This window comes from Eumetopias jubatus, unplaced genomic scaffold (genome assembly GCF_037043125.1).
Source record: "Eumetopias jubatus isolate StellerSeaLion01/CBP00866 unplaced genomic scaffold, mEumJub1_p1.0 scaffold_1, whole genome shotgun sequence".
Taxonomy (NCBI): Eukaryota; Metazoa; Chordata; class Mammalia; order Carnivora; family Otariidae; genus Eumetopias; species Eumetopias jubatus.
Window position 1 is genome coordinate 77,576,178 of NW_028274807.1, and position 15,004 is coordinate 77,591,181.

The window sequence follows — 15,004 nt, forward strand, 5'->3', positions numbered from 1 at the left end:
AAGAGCAGGTGAGGGGGAAGGAGGATGGTATGGGGGGGTAAAGGGAGTAGAGTTCACAGTTATCTGTATTTGCGTGTTGAAGATCAGAAAACGCATAATTAGCACTTGCAGGTTCGGGTCTCAATTCCAGCAACATAGTTCAGCACACAAACATAAACAACCTATGAATTGGAACTTTTTTTTTTGGTCACACAACGTGTGCTCCTGCCAGCTCATTCTCTCCCAGAATGCCAAGTCTGCTTTCAGTTATTAGGCAAAAAAAAAAAAAAAAAAAAAAGTTTCATTATGAATTCGGAATCTCTTTTCTACATTTCATTCTCTGATGAAGGGAATGATGATCTCAATGTAACTGAATGAGTGGGTGTCTGCTGTTGATATAAAGATCTATGAAACAGCCATCTGGGTGGTGGTTCACAGCCTGGAAGGGGTCTAGTGGAAGTGAATGACCTTTCACAGCTGGTTGCTATGGAAAACACACATAAACATGGGTTAAGGATATTTCTTTCAATGTGATGCCCTGCTCATCTGACTCAATTAAGATTAGAATAGCAGAAAATTGAGGAGTTAAGAGATTGGCCTGGGAACCAAAGACTATAAACTCCACAGTGGGAAATGAGGGAACTTTGAACATCTCAACTATGTAACCCATCAACTCACCAATTCCAATCCTTAGTTTTAATAGAAAACGCATGCAAAAGAGATCAAGTTCAAGGTGTCAATTTAATTTTCACTGAAGTTCAATGAATGTAGCAAACGTATCTTACTCTACACATTCTCCAGTACCTTTAAGTGATTAAAAAAAAAAAAAAAAAGGAATGAGGCAGTCTGAATTATAATCCACGGCTCTATCGCTATCTAGTTTGCAACTTAGAAAACTTATTCGTTTCATCATCTCTTAACACTGAGGGGATTTTCCTTAGTCTCTGATTCTCTCCAGCTCTAACCTTTTATGATTCCATAAGGTGCTAAATAAATGTCTATTAAACAAATGAAGTATTTTCCCTCTGTAGTTTACTTTATACCATGTCCTACCACAGGGAATTTGTAATGTCTACTCACAATTTTCATTTATATGTTCATTAATTAATGAAACAAATATTAAACATCTCCTATCAGTCAGGCCTTGGTTCTCGAAGTGAAGATGGGATCACAGCAGTGAATGAAATAAACTACTGCCTTCAATCGGACTTTCATTCTAGTGGGGAAAATAGACACGAAATATTACAAATAAGAAATTTGATGGAAATGAAAAAAAAGATACTGGGAATCTCTTCAGTAATTTTGTATTTAAAAATCAGGGAGCTCAGGACATTATATGCACATAGGTCTTAACAAGTCATTGATTTTATTTTATCATTTTTAAGGGCAATGCATATTTCACTTAAGTTTGAATGGGTTCACAAAAATGCCAGGCAAACCCACTTCCTCACCTTTCTGAATAGCCCTGCCATCTCTCTTCGCACTAGCAGAGACTAATTTCTCTTCTTTATTCAGAAAGGAACTTTTGGCCCTAGAGTTTAAAACACTTCCAGCTGTATGACCTTGAATGAGTCATTTGGACTTCAGTTTTCTGGAAAATGAAACATTGTTCTAGATAGTTTCTAAGATTAAATTCTTCTTTATGACACTCTAAGTCCAGGTTCCCAAATCAATGCTTAAAATCACACTATATAGCCAAATTAATTAAAAATTAACGTGTGCTAAGATGAAACACATAAATGCTTAGGATTATTTATTTAGTGCTGTAAACATATATTGCCCCAAGCAAACATCTTACCAGAAATCACTACCACAAAAGGAAATATATCTAATATGTCTCATTAACTAGAAAACATTCTATTCCCACGACCCACAGATACCTTAAACAAAGAGGGGGAGAGAAACAAAACTGAGAAATCCATTTTTTCCCAAATCAATATAACTTTTTCTCTAAGCCACTCATTTTCTAATTTTTCTTCCATTGTGGTTTTTGGGGTTTTTAATTAATTAGGTCATTTTTTTTTTCCCTGAGAAAATAGGATGTTTAAGGCCTCAGGTTCCATCTGTACTAAAGACAACTGCCCACCCGGAGTCATTTCCCAGTTTGTAATTGACAGGAGCACTTGGGAAAGTCTCTCAGTTGAGACCCCCTCAACACTTTTCAAACGGGACACACTGTTCCTTGTACTGAAGAAAAAGCTAAAGTACAGAGTTATGTTCACTGATCTACCTCCCAGTTTATGACTCTCTAGCAACACGGCGGGAAGAGTGTGCTGGGAGAGAAAGACAACAGGATCTGGAGTAGTAGGCCTGGGCCTCACTGCAATGCTGTGCTTCGGGAGCTATGCCTCTGGGATCTCTGACTTGTAGGGAAGGGTGGTGGCCCCGGAGAGTGGGGAGTCCCTTCATTACTCAGATCCCGTGTGTCTTCATGTGCCAAATGGGGAAAAAAATACTGTGTTTTGAAGGGCTGCTGTCTAGCTCAAACGACAGAACAAGCAGGAAAGCGCTTTACAAAACGTTATACAGATGTCAATTGTAATCACGTAACAGTAACGACAATCTGGGGGTAGAACAAGAAACTGGATGCAAGATGCTGATTCCCAGGCCAGTTTAGACGCCCAGGGCAGGACAGTACTTTCCAAATCCAATCTCATTGTCCATGGAAAGCTTGAATACCTACCACCACTTCCCCAGAAGGGAACGGTTATGGGGCTTAGGCCTAGACTCTTCCAAGAACTTGTCTCTGTCTGCTCAAAATGTTAATTCATTACACTGAACGCGAATTTGCTGGTTTCCCAGCACTTGCCTTGATTTGTTGCTAACTTTGGAGGCATGGATCCCAAGTTTAATGCTTTTCCACACGGCAGTCTTCCAGCAGCACCCGGGCTCCAGGTTTCTTTCCTCCACACCTTCAACCGTACCTCAAAGAGTGGTCTGTAGCTTCCTAAGCAGCATCGTCCAAGTCGCCCACACATGCTCACTTATCAACCAGTCTTACTAGTAGCGAAGACAAATGGACTACCAATCCTCACTGACTGGGGCACTCTTTCTACTCATGGACATTCACTGGACCTCCAGGTTGCTCTCAACCGAGAAGATACACAGCACCAAGCATGGTGAGTTAGTTTTATTAATAAAGTAATTACAGCACATGCCCACCCACGCCTTTCTTCTCGTGAGGCTTACCACATACCAGGCCCTCACTGCATCTTATGTTCCACTTCTGTCCCACTGTCTTAGTTCCCCCAGGACAAACTTCTGGCTTTATGCAAAATTTCCCAATATACCTCAATAACAATACTCAGAGAGAAACAACAACAACAAAATTCTTAGACAAATGCCAAGTTCTGTGAAGAGAATTTACCTAGTGCTGCTCTGAAGGCATAGGGATTCTTCAAATAGCTCCCTAAACAATTTTGAGACTCACACTCTTCAGTTTTTTTTTTTTTTTAAAGAAGGAATAAGACAACACTATGTAAGCAATGCCAAGATAATTACAGCTTTGTGCTTAAAAATAAGCTGGTAGATATTTTCATTCCATCCTCAGATATATTACAGTTCTCATTTTCAGAGATACTATATTCTAATAGTACTGTCTTGGGTCTTAGGGTCTGCACAACAGGAACACCGTTATTTTGGGGGAGAACTATGCCATGGATATAGGGATAGATGTACAACCTCTCTTACACAAACATATTTTGTCTTTCAAAATGAATGAAAGCACAAAACTTAGGGGCTCTGGGGGTGTCAACCAACATGGAAAACTCTTGGATAAATTCAAAAGACATGGCAAAAATATCTAGAGACAGACTCAACTTTCCATTACATTTCCCCCCTCATAACTGTCTGAAAAATATAAGCTCCAATCATGACAACTAGCCCTATAAGCTCCCTAATACTCTGGCAATGATACCTTTCTCCCCATTCATCTTAATAGCTAATTTTAAAATCCTCCCTCTCATTTTAAGTTCTGCAGTTTACCCGAACTTAAAATAATTCATAGTTCATCACCTCCTGTTCTTTCTATACATCTATCCCTGGAACTGAGAATCTCTTTAGTATAAACATACTTTTCTAGTTGCCCAGGGAGACAGGTTGCTCTAAGATGGAAGCCTTGCTGCAAATGATTTGGGCCAAAGGCCCACTGCCTGGTTATTGAATCAGATGAAAATTTTCTACCTCCAATTTTCTTGTATGTTTCCTTTCTTCTCCCTACAAGTGTTTTGTAGTGTTTTGAGGCCCACTCAAGGACCCCACGGCCCATGGAAAAAATACTTAGGAATCTTCTATAGCCCAACTACATAAGCCTAAATAGATGGAAAATGTTCAGAGCATGAGGGAATTTTGTCTTTCCTTTAAAGGATATTGACTTACCCACCTGCTGCATGATGGGTTTCATTCCTTGTGGCAGTATTTACCTAATACTGTAATGCAACAATCCCCGATTATGATGAAGACAGAAGAGGGAGAGCATGGAAACACTAAAACTAGAACCTTTTTAGAAGAAACCATTAAAAAAAAAAAAAAAAGCTGAGACTCGGTTGAAGGTTCCTGCTTGTAATATTTATCAAGGACTGACCTAAGAAAACAAGAAGTGCTGTAGTTATCAGCAATTTGCCTTCTCTCAAGGTCAACAGAAGGGCTAGTCAGCTAACACGGCTGACAGGAAGGTATTGGGTGTGCTGTGATAAAGTATGTATCTCAACCATGGCAAAAAGCCCATGCTTGGTGCCACATCAGTTAATTCAGGTGTTATACCCAGTGAAAATGTATCGCCAGTGACACTGACGTTCCAGCTACACAACTTACAGCCCTGGACACAGATGGTCTCTCACTTGAAGATCATGACATCAGGAGGGAAAGGATGACATCAGGCAGGATGGCCAACTATTGACAAGCTGCAGGAACAACATATGCCTTTCTATAATGGTAACGGATCGGCATGGACTTGAGATGAGAAGAATGAGTCCAAACGCTGAAACGTATTAGCTACGTAACCTTGAACAAGTCATTTAGCCTCTCTGACTCTGTTTCCTCACCTAAAAAATGAAGACATCATCACCAGACCTGTCAGTCAGACTATGACTGAATAGAGCTTTCGATAAATATCAGCTCCTATCATCACCACCCTAATGACTACCATCTCATCAGCAGTGGAAAAGGTATGTGTCCAGTAGGAAACAAGGAAACATACCCAAGAGAGGAAAATGTCAAAGATGCACTGTAATCATTAAAATATTCAGGTTTAGAAGGCACAGGAATGTAACTCTCTCTACTTCTCCCACCCAAGAAAGGAGTCTTAAAATAATTCATTGGTGAGGCTTCAACACATTTTGGGGGAAGAAGCGTGTCCTGGGTAGTTGTATAGTAATGGCATCTCTAGCTGTTTTAATCTAAAGTGATTCTGCCCTCCCCACAATAACTATATTTGTATCTCTATCTATATGTGTATTTCTACTGATTGATTTATCATCTATCCAGACTGTTTCAAAGTTAAGTTGCAGACACGTCACCCTAAATATTTCAATATGTTGCTCCTACAAGCAAGGATATTGTTTTGTAGAACCACAATGCCACTACCATACTCAAGAAATTAACACTGATTTATTATTGAATATATAGCTCATATTCAAATTTCTCTAACCTTGCCCCAAATATTTAATACGTTTTTTTTTCAAATCCAGAATCCAATCAGGACTCCTGCCTTCTTCTCCAACGTTATTTTCCAACATTTGTTCCTTCCCACATTGATGATTCACTTTAACGATTTTATTCTGTATCATGTTAAAATTTCCCTCCTCAGAAATGACAACATTTCTCTACTATCACCCCTCTTCCAAATCTCTATTAGCATGCCTTTAAAGACTTAACTCAAAGGCTAACCATTCCATAAACATGTTTCCATTCCTGCCTGGGGATGTCTATTCTCCTATTTCTGAATTCTCAAAGAACTGTGGCTGAACTTCGACTAAGTCACTTGTTACTCTCAGGCTTGTGCGAGGATTAAACACTATTCCTCTGTATATATTCTCTATTAGACTATAGGCACCTTTTTAAAGGTAAGATCCATGTCTGCCTATAGCCATATGGATCACTTAGCAGAGTGGTTTGCACATTATAGGCACTTGGTAGATATTTTCCACCTAAAGTATATTTTCCTTAAATAATCCTGGCCTCAATTCATTTTATTCATTCTATATACTCAGAAGAGAATATTCTTCTTCTATTTTCTGTGTATCCAAAGCTGATCTCCTCCATAAAACCTCTCCTAATTATCCAGCCTAAACTTTTGCAGGTGATGGATATGTTTATTACCGGGATTGTGGTGACAGAAACACAAATGTATACACATGTCCAAACCCACCAAGTTATGGACACTGATTATGTGCATTTGATTTCTGTATATCTCAATAAAGCTGGGGAAAAAATTTTAGAAGAAAAAAATATAGAGTGGAGTCTGGATTCTAATCAATGTAATTTTTTTTTTCTAATCAATGTAATTTATTAGCTGTTGATGTTGGGCACATTACTTAACACTTCAGTGCTTCAATTTCTTAATATGGAAATAATAATAGCATTTACAGGGTTTTATATTTTCTCTAAGGATGAAATGAGTTAATTCCTATAAAGTAAATAAAATAGTGATGCCATATTATAAGTACTCAATAAACATTAATTCCACATTCTCCCTCATGGTTCATAATCCTTATTTGGCAATGGTTATTTACCAATGGTGACTTATTTTCTATTTTCGTGAGGAACTTAAATTTAAATCAGGTATTATTAATGGATTTTTAATAGGCATATCTTATTTTCTTAAATAAAGCATGGGATAACTCTGATCTTTGAGGATATTCTATATGCCAACAACTCTGCTAAGTGCTTTCTATAAGTATTTTACCCAATACTCAAAATAACAGTGTGAGTTAAAGATTATTTCCATACTACAGATAAAGCAAAACAAAAACAAAGATTGAGAGAGCGTAAGCAACTGAGATAGTTCTTGAAGGCAAAGATAATATTTAATTTATATCTGTTTCCCAGAAGGCTTAACACATATTCATTAACACAATTACTATCTATGTTCAATTTTCTTTATTGCTATGTATTTAGTTGCTATGATATTTGAGGTATGTATTCTTGTTATATTAGTTTGCTTTTTATTTTTAATATACTTTAGTACAGTAACCTTATTTTTTGCTTTTAACATGATCTTTTAAAAAGTTTACCTAAGATTCCAATATAAACCTTTCTCCCACATCAATAACAAGAGCATGATACACCTTTAGTATATCTTAATACAGCCAGAGACTTTTAAAAAATATTCTCCATGCATTTGTCCTATCAATTTGTGTTTAGCTTTTAGCTTTGTTGTATTCGGTTGGGACTAATGCTATTTCTATGGGAACTTACTAGTGTTGAAAGAAATTCTAGAAAACATTTGCTCTACACTTTGGATTTACCAAGGTGGGAAATGGGGCTCAAGCAGATGGGGAACATTTCACTAATTCTTAGCCAGTCAAAGGCACAGAAAGAACCAGAACCAGAATTCCTTTTTCCCACTGTTGACGTATACCCATATACAAATCAATGCCATGTTTTTCATATCCTATCCCATTCCATCTATGCTGTGGCTTTGGACCAGTGCCTTCAGTTCACCTGTTATTACACATCCCCAAACAGGGAACAAGGGGAAGACATGAAAACACTAAATATTTGAAGAAGGGAAAGCTCTGGGCAGTGTTTCCACCTCTGTGTCTTTGCTCCTCCTCCCTCCCCCCTCAAATACAATCTCCTTTCTCTACACGTCCTTAAAGTGATGCTACCCAGGGATGGGGATCTAAGAAATGTCTATCACCCTGCAATGAGACAGAGTACAAAAACAGAGAGGGAGTATTTAGGAAAGAAGGTAACACTTCAATAGGGTAATTTATTCCTGTTAAATCTCATAATGGTGAAACTTGGCCTTCCATTTTGTATTCTCTTTATTTCATTTTCTTAGTAATTAATTTTAATTGTGCTCTATACACAAATTTTGGCCTCCCAACAGATTGAGGAGGAAATAGTTTTTATCACAGAAAATTTGGGAGGCGCTGATTTAAAAGGCCCAGGTTCAGGTGCCACCAGTTTCTTTATGAAGCCTTCCTGATGCTCCTGATGAACAGAGCTTTTAAATTTTATAATATCTCACATAAGCCTCTCTTATGCCTCTTACAGCTTTCTACCAAGATTAGTAATTATTTATGCGTTTTTTCTTATTTCTTCTGAGTAATTACAACCTCCCTGAGGACAGGTTATGTATCCGTAACACCTCATAGTTGACATATAGTTCATAAATTCACATTACCCTCATGGACTGGATGGAATAACCATTCATAATTATTCACAGATTTGGAGGAGAGAATGTTGAAAAAAATACAACAGGAACATCTTTTCCCAAACTCGCATAGGGGAATAACTGAGAGTGCAGAATTTAGACCCTATTCACTTCCACATTTTGTATATAAATATTTAGACCAGTGAGGAACCTGAACACATACAGAAACCCTATTTCTGCCTAAGGAGAAGCTTTTAAGTTGTCAGAAATTTGTTTTAAAATCACATTTGTATCTCAAGAAACTGCACAGTACCCTTGCACTTTTAGTATGAGCTAAACAGATAGCACAATGACGGCGGTCTCACAAACCGATTTCCAGAACGCTCCGTAGTGTGCAGATGCACACCAACTCCAATGCACCCAGCTTCAAATCCTTTACCAGTGGAGCTGATAATACTCTTAATTAATAATTAAGAAAAACAGAAGGCATTTACTTCAGAAACCAGCTCTAGCCCCCACTCACCAAAGTATTCATCAGCAGGTGGATTTTCCATATCATACAGCATCTTCTTGGTCAGGTGTTCGAGCTCATCTTCAGGGCGGAATGAGCTGGGGACAGCTGGAGGCCCCATGGAACCTGTTTGTCCACCCTGAAAGGCAGAAGACACATAGTTCTTTAAGTACAGTCTAGACAATCAAGACAATCACATAGTATTTGCATTGTAGGCAAAAAAGTACTGGACATGGCTATTAAGAGATCTGGGGTTTACAATCAGTTTTATCAGTTCTTCAGGGTCTGACCTGAGACACACCATCTTACAGGATCCACTTGTCTTATCGAGATGAGTCATCTATTGGGCTTTAGAAATCCATGTTTACAACAGTAGGGATTCATTCCCTTCAACAATTACTAAGCAGTCACTATGTACCAGCTGTATATTTATAAAAACAAGATATGTAGATTCCACCCCCCCGACTTAAGGAGTTTATGGTCAAGTGAGAGATTCAGGTCCTTCAATAATTAAAGATAAAGCAACTATAGAAAGTGCACAACCAGGGTACATAAAGGGACCTCTCCTGTAGCCTAAAAGGAAGAATTCCAGAGGAGAGGCAGGTCCAGACTAGGACTTACTCAGCTGAAGGGCAGGAAACTTACAGGTGGAAGTTTTTCACATTCAGGTGAGGAAAAGGCCACGTGGCACAGGGGCTCCTGACAGTTGAATATTTCTGCACTATGTATAAAACTTGAGGTAGGAGATGAGGTGGGTCTTACGGGGCACAGGGGTGCAGAAAGTGAATGACCCTGTGTTCCAGTTAAGGAGGTTGAGTAGCTTCTCCCCATAGGACTACAAACAGCCACATACCAAATGGGGAAGGTACATCAATAGTATTGATACGGGATTGGTGTTTAAATAGGTGGGTGAGCCAGAATTATAGCAATGTCAGGGAAGCGAGTGTCAGGGGAAAGATTACTTGAGATGTTCAACCAAGAATCTGAAGTATGTAGAGAAAGAAGGAAGGCCAGATGCCAGATGTAAAATAGCTTTGCACTATGTAAATAAAAGGGAACTTATTATTGTATTTCCCTTTGCCTATATTATAGCTTTGCCCATTTCCAGTATCACACCCCAGTATCTTTATTCAAAGTGCTTGTAACAGAGAAAAACTTACAAAAAGTTAATAATGACATCCACAATAGCTGATGGGGAGAGCTGAGATTGTGAGAATGTTCTTCCCTTGATGCTTATGTATTCTTAAGTTGTTGATCAAGAGACTCTCCTTTCATGAACAGTTTACAAGAATCAGTTCAACAAAACCTGAAGCTGCATATTCATTCACCTGTTATCCTCACTATAGCAAATGTGTTCTTGGATGTGAAAATCCTGTAAAGTATAAATCCCTGTACAAATGTTTTATCCTTACTACCAACATTTATTTCAACCACTCCAAGATGCATATTAATTATTTGTGTGATGTCTGAGGCATAAAATGCCTTCTACACATATGTGAAGTTGTTAATTGGCACCTACTTTGGACTTTCTCTGTAGTTATTTTCCAATTTTTTAGGATTTTAAAAAATGGATAGAAAGTTGGAACATAGACATACAGAAGGCCAAAAAAGGTCAAGAACTTTTTGTGTTGGTTATTAGTCTTACCCTGGGATTTTATTTCATTGTTGGGCAGTTTGGATTGGAGAATGGACAGCAGTGAGCAAACTATGACATGTGGCTAGCGTGACAAAGACAAAAAATAGAGCTGCATGCCGAAATCTCTTATTCATTGTGAGATAAGGAAATCTGACACCCAAAAAGATCAGTGCAGAGCTAGTTATGATAAACCCAGCACAGGGGCCCATCCTAGACTCATTTATTCAACAAACATTAAATGTTCAATGGAAGGCCTCCCCTAAGGTGCAAATAACATTTGAACATTGGATGAGTGATTTGCTAGTAATATTAAATATTCAATGGCACAGATGTTATCCACTTCTAGGAAAATTTTGCAGAAATAATCATAAAATTATACGACCAAGGCCAGTCACAGGAACTATATGTGGAAAAAGAAGGAACCAAAAGTAACAGTGTAACTATCTGTCCATGGGTAAGAGGTCACTTAAATGGACAATGACAGATGCATACAATGGAATGTGAACAGGTTTTAAGAGAACATTATAAATCTATCTGTATAAGTATGAAAAAAGATGGTGTAGCCATGCTTATCAAAGGAACAGATCCAGTGATAGGATGGGAAATCTAAATGACGGCCCCATTTTTGAAAAGTAAGTACAGTTTATTTATCTACTTGATAAATTATTTTATCAATTTATTAAATAAATTATTTATCTAATTTATTAAATAAATTATTTATCTACTTGATAAAAATTATTTATCTACTTGTTCTCTATATAGGTAGGGAAAAGAGTCTGAAAGGACATATACTCCTGTGTTAAAGGGGATCATCTCTGGGTTTGGAATCCTGGGGGCCTTTTAATTTCTAAGTTTGTGTTTCTTTTACAGTATGTAATTCGACTTCTGCAATCCATGAAATACAACTTTTCAAATGCAATGAATTCAAGTGATAAAGATAGGCTGGAGACTAGCAAAGCCCTGGAATGGGCTAACCCAGGTCAAGGGCGAGCTCTCAGAGGAGCCAAAGGCTGAAGGTGGGACACAGTTGGGTGTGAGTGGGGAAAAATGCAAGTGGTTCTGTGTTTAAAACTGAAGAGGTGAGAGAAAGGAAGGGCCAGCTCACAACTGCCATGCCATCCTGGGCACTTCAGTCTTTTCTAGGGGCCAGGGGCTCTAGGCCCTGTGTGAGACCACAGGCAACTCTGGAAATCGGATGCACTCAACTCCCTTTTGGCAGAGACTGGCATTCATAAAAAGACACACCAACTTTACTTACAATTTCAGGAAGCTCACAGGCTACAGGGAACATATCTAAAGACCCTCAGGTAGGAACGTCCAGGCAACAGAAACCTCAGTGGGGATTTTCAGCAGGGAGGGGAGCTCGTCAGATTAGAAAGGTCTCTCTGGAGTGGAGGGAGGGTGGGAGAGCTATGAGCCTGGGATGAGGTGGCGAGGGGCGAAGCTTATCCTAAAACATTTGTGGCCAGAGAGTGAAGGGACATACTGTGTGGCAGTGGCACGAGAGTTGGAGACAGAGTTTAACTCTGGCAATGGCTGGATGGACCTTGGACCTTAGAGGACCTTGGGAACTCTTTGTCACTTCAGATTTCCTTCTGTAAAATGGGCTTGTCAACACCACCTCACAGTCTCTGTGAGGATTAAAATTAAATTGCGGGGCACCTGGGTGGCTCAGTATGTTACACGTTTGACTCTCAATTTCAGCTCAGATCATGATCTCAGGGTTTTGAGATCAAGCCCTGAGTTGGGCTCCATGCTCAGCAGGAAGTCTGCTTGAGGTTCTCTCTCTCCCATTCCCTCTGCCTCTCCCCGTGTGATGCTCTTGTTCTCTCTCTAAAATAAATAAATAAATAAATATTAAAAAAAAAAATCAGAGAGCTTGCATCTCATGCTGTAGAGAGCTTAACTGCTTTCTCAAACCATGGTAACAAAGGGACTCTCTTTGGATGCCCAACCCACCTCTGAGGGAGGGGATAATCCCAGTTCACGTGACAGAACTGAAGACAAGGATGGAAAAATGACCTACATCTTGTTTTCTAGGCTTGCAATAAGAAGAGAACTTAAGCCCCAAATAGGCTGTCATCTAACTCCAAATGCCATGCATTTTTCCGACCAAACACTGCTTCCCATGGAGAAAGTGGAGACATGTATGAAATATTACCTGTGGTAGTAATGACATTGGCTGTTTTAATTTAAATCAACAACTATTAAGGAAACTCTGATCATTCCTGGTCCCAGTGTTAGGGCAGACCCTCGGGGAGTGGTCACGGCTTATCACGGTCTGGGCCTCCTGCATCTGCTTCCCTTTTAACATCAAGAAAGGCAGCAAGAAGGCCAGCCAGGGGCGTCCTCTGCCAGCAATTTAGATTCTACCCTAAGCACTTGCATTACAAGTAGAGGTCCTTCTTTCAAAGTATTTATTTACCCTGTCAGGACTTCACAGATTTTAAGACAAATATATCATTCCTCTTATTCTCCAAATACTTCCTATTTGCTTGCGATACGGTTTCTGAAATAACATATTTGGAAAGGTGTTTTCCTTTTCTTTTACATTCTAATCCCATATAAATGCTAGCCTTGGATTCCTGGCTTTTCTTATGAGGAAGGACCCCCAAGAGAACATCTCTTCCAGAGTCTGTGAACGTTATTTGGCCATAGAACGCCCCCTGGTCTCTGCCCCCAAACAGTGCACAAAACTGAACATCCATGGAAAACATATTGCTAAAAACACAGGGTCCTCAGTGTCTGCATGTCTCTCACATGAAGGAAGATGCAGCCCAGGCCTTTCTTTGAGGTTCAAGTCCTTTAAGTACTTTAAGGCTTTTCTCCCTGGGGTGAAGAGACCCCTCTTCATTTCTCTTTCTCAGGAGTGTTAGGGACTCTACACGTCCTAAGAAAAGGCAGGCAACTGTCCAATGTATCTTTTAAACAAACAGCTTCCAGTATTGTGTCTGGGTAATAGAACATGATTGAAAATTTGTGGGGTGGGGCCGGGAAGGGATTTGTTACTTTTTTTTTGTTTTCTATTTCTTCAAACACAGAGATGTGCACAGGATCAGCAGTATAGCTACTGTGGCATCATAATAATTCCTTGCATTTCTGTGATGCTTTGCAGGGTGCCTGTTTTCACACCCCCATAATCCAAATGTTTATGCAACAGCCCCGTGTAATAAGTAATCCTCCTTTAGGATGAGCAAGGTGAGGCCCGGAGAGGGAAAGTGAGCAGCCTTCAGGGCGTCTAGGACCAGCCCTGAAAATCAGTGGTGGAGTCCTGACTGCCACCACTGTGCTGAGTTGGGCATGTACCAGTGACACAGTGGTGGCTGGCTCTCAGTGCCCGGGGCATCTACACGCCCTTCTACTCCATTCTTCTGTAGTGACTTGGATTTTTTTCGGAGTGGAGGTCTACTGCTAAACAGTGAAACGAAAGTCCTGCAAAGCAAATATAAACAAAGCCTCAAGCCTTTTCTAAGAAAAAGACATTCTTCTAAGTATCAATATTAATCACTAATAGGTATGTTCTTTGAAATGCCTGAAACTCCTAGAAGGGGCAAAACGCACTGTAGGGCCTATAGATGAGTTACTGAGAAAGGGATTTCAGAAGACTGCTTCAAAATTCTCTTCAACGTGCCTTTCCCAAGAAATTGCCAAGAGCCGGGCACTATCATTTTAAACTCAAATTATTCCTGATTCCCCCACCCTGACAACTCACAGTTTAGGAAGAAAGAGACGTGAAAATAGAAAAGCACAATAAAGTGTAAATACTAAAACACAGGGATGATTCAGTGATCTGAGATGGGAGAAGTCTATCGCTAAAGGTATTACCTCTTAGTTTGATCTTGAAGGATAAGTTGGATTTCAACAAATGAAAGAAAGAAAGAGAGAAGACAAGACATTCTAAGAATAGCATGTATAAAAGAACATGCATATTAGAAAAAAAAAGAAGTTAAGAAAGAGGGGAGGAACAGAGCTAGATGAGGCTAAAGAAATGACCTGTGGTCAATGTCAAGACTGTTGTCGGTAACACAGAATCATCAGGAGATTTAAAAACCGGGTGTTCACTCTGTCAAAGTCACGTTATTGAAATATACATATTGGCAACATCTTCGAACACCAAGTCTAATGACACCTTAAAAAATGCAACCAGACAGCACGGTACTTGTGAGCAATTTAATGGCTAATATGCTTAAGGACTCCGATAGTTACTAAGTGAGGCAGAGACTGCTAACTGCTCTCCAAAATCGATTTCCTCCTCTTTCTGGGCACACAGCTGGACTCCACTCTCTCTTGCAGTTAGATGTGGCCATGGGAGGCACAAGAAAGGAGGAGCCATACTCTGTGGACAGCTACCCACTGCCCAGGCTGGTCTTTCTCAAATTGCTCTTCAAGGGAGACGGGGAAGAAATATACTCAAAGGTTAATGGCCGAAAATGATGGGAGAGTGGTTTATATTCCTTCCCTTTATATTTTCCTTTATGTCCCCTTTTTTATAGTAAAAAAATTTTTCCCCCAAAAAACACTTTTTTTTTTTCTTGACACAAAAGTGTCAGAAAATGGA

At 39.4% G+C, this 15,004-nt stretch overlaps 1 protein-coding gene across 3 annotated transcripts in view; it reads right to left on the reverse strand.

Moving 5' to 3' along the window:
• Window positions 1-15,004, reverse strand: part of LPP (LIM domain containing preferred translocation partner in lipoma) — a 653,705-nt gene that overhangs the window by 146,503 nt on the left and 492,198 nt on the right. For all 3 annotated transcript variants that reach the window (XM_028101192.2, XM_088025061.1, XM_088025065.1), the window contains one exon: window positions 8,823-8,949. In XM_028101192.2, coding sequence (XP_027956993.1) covers window positions 8,823-8,949 — 127 coding nt within the window. The remainder of the gene's footprint in view (window positions 1-8,822; window positions 8,950-15,004) is intronic.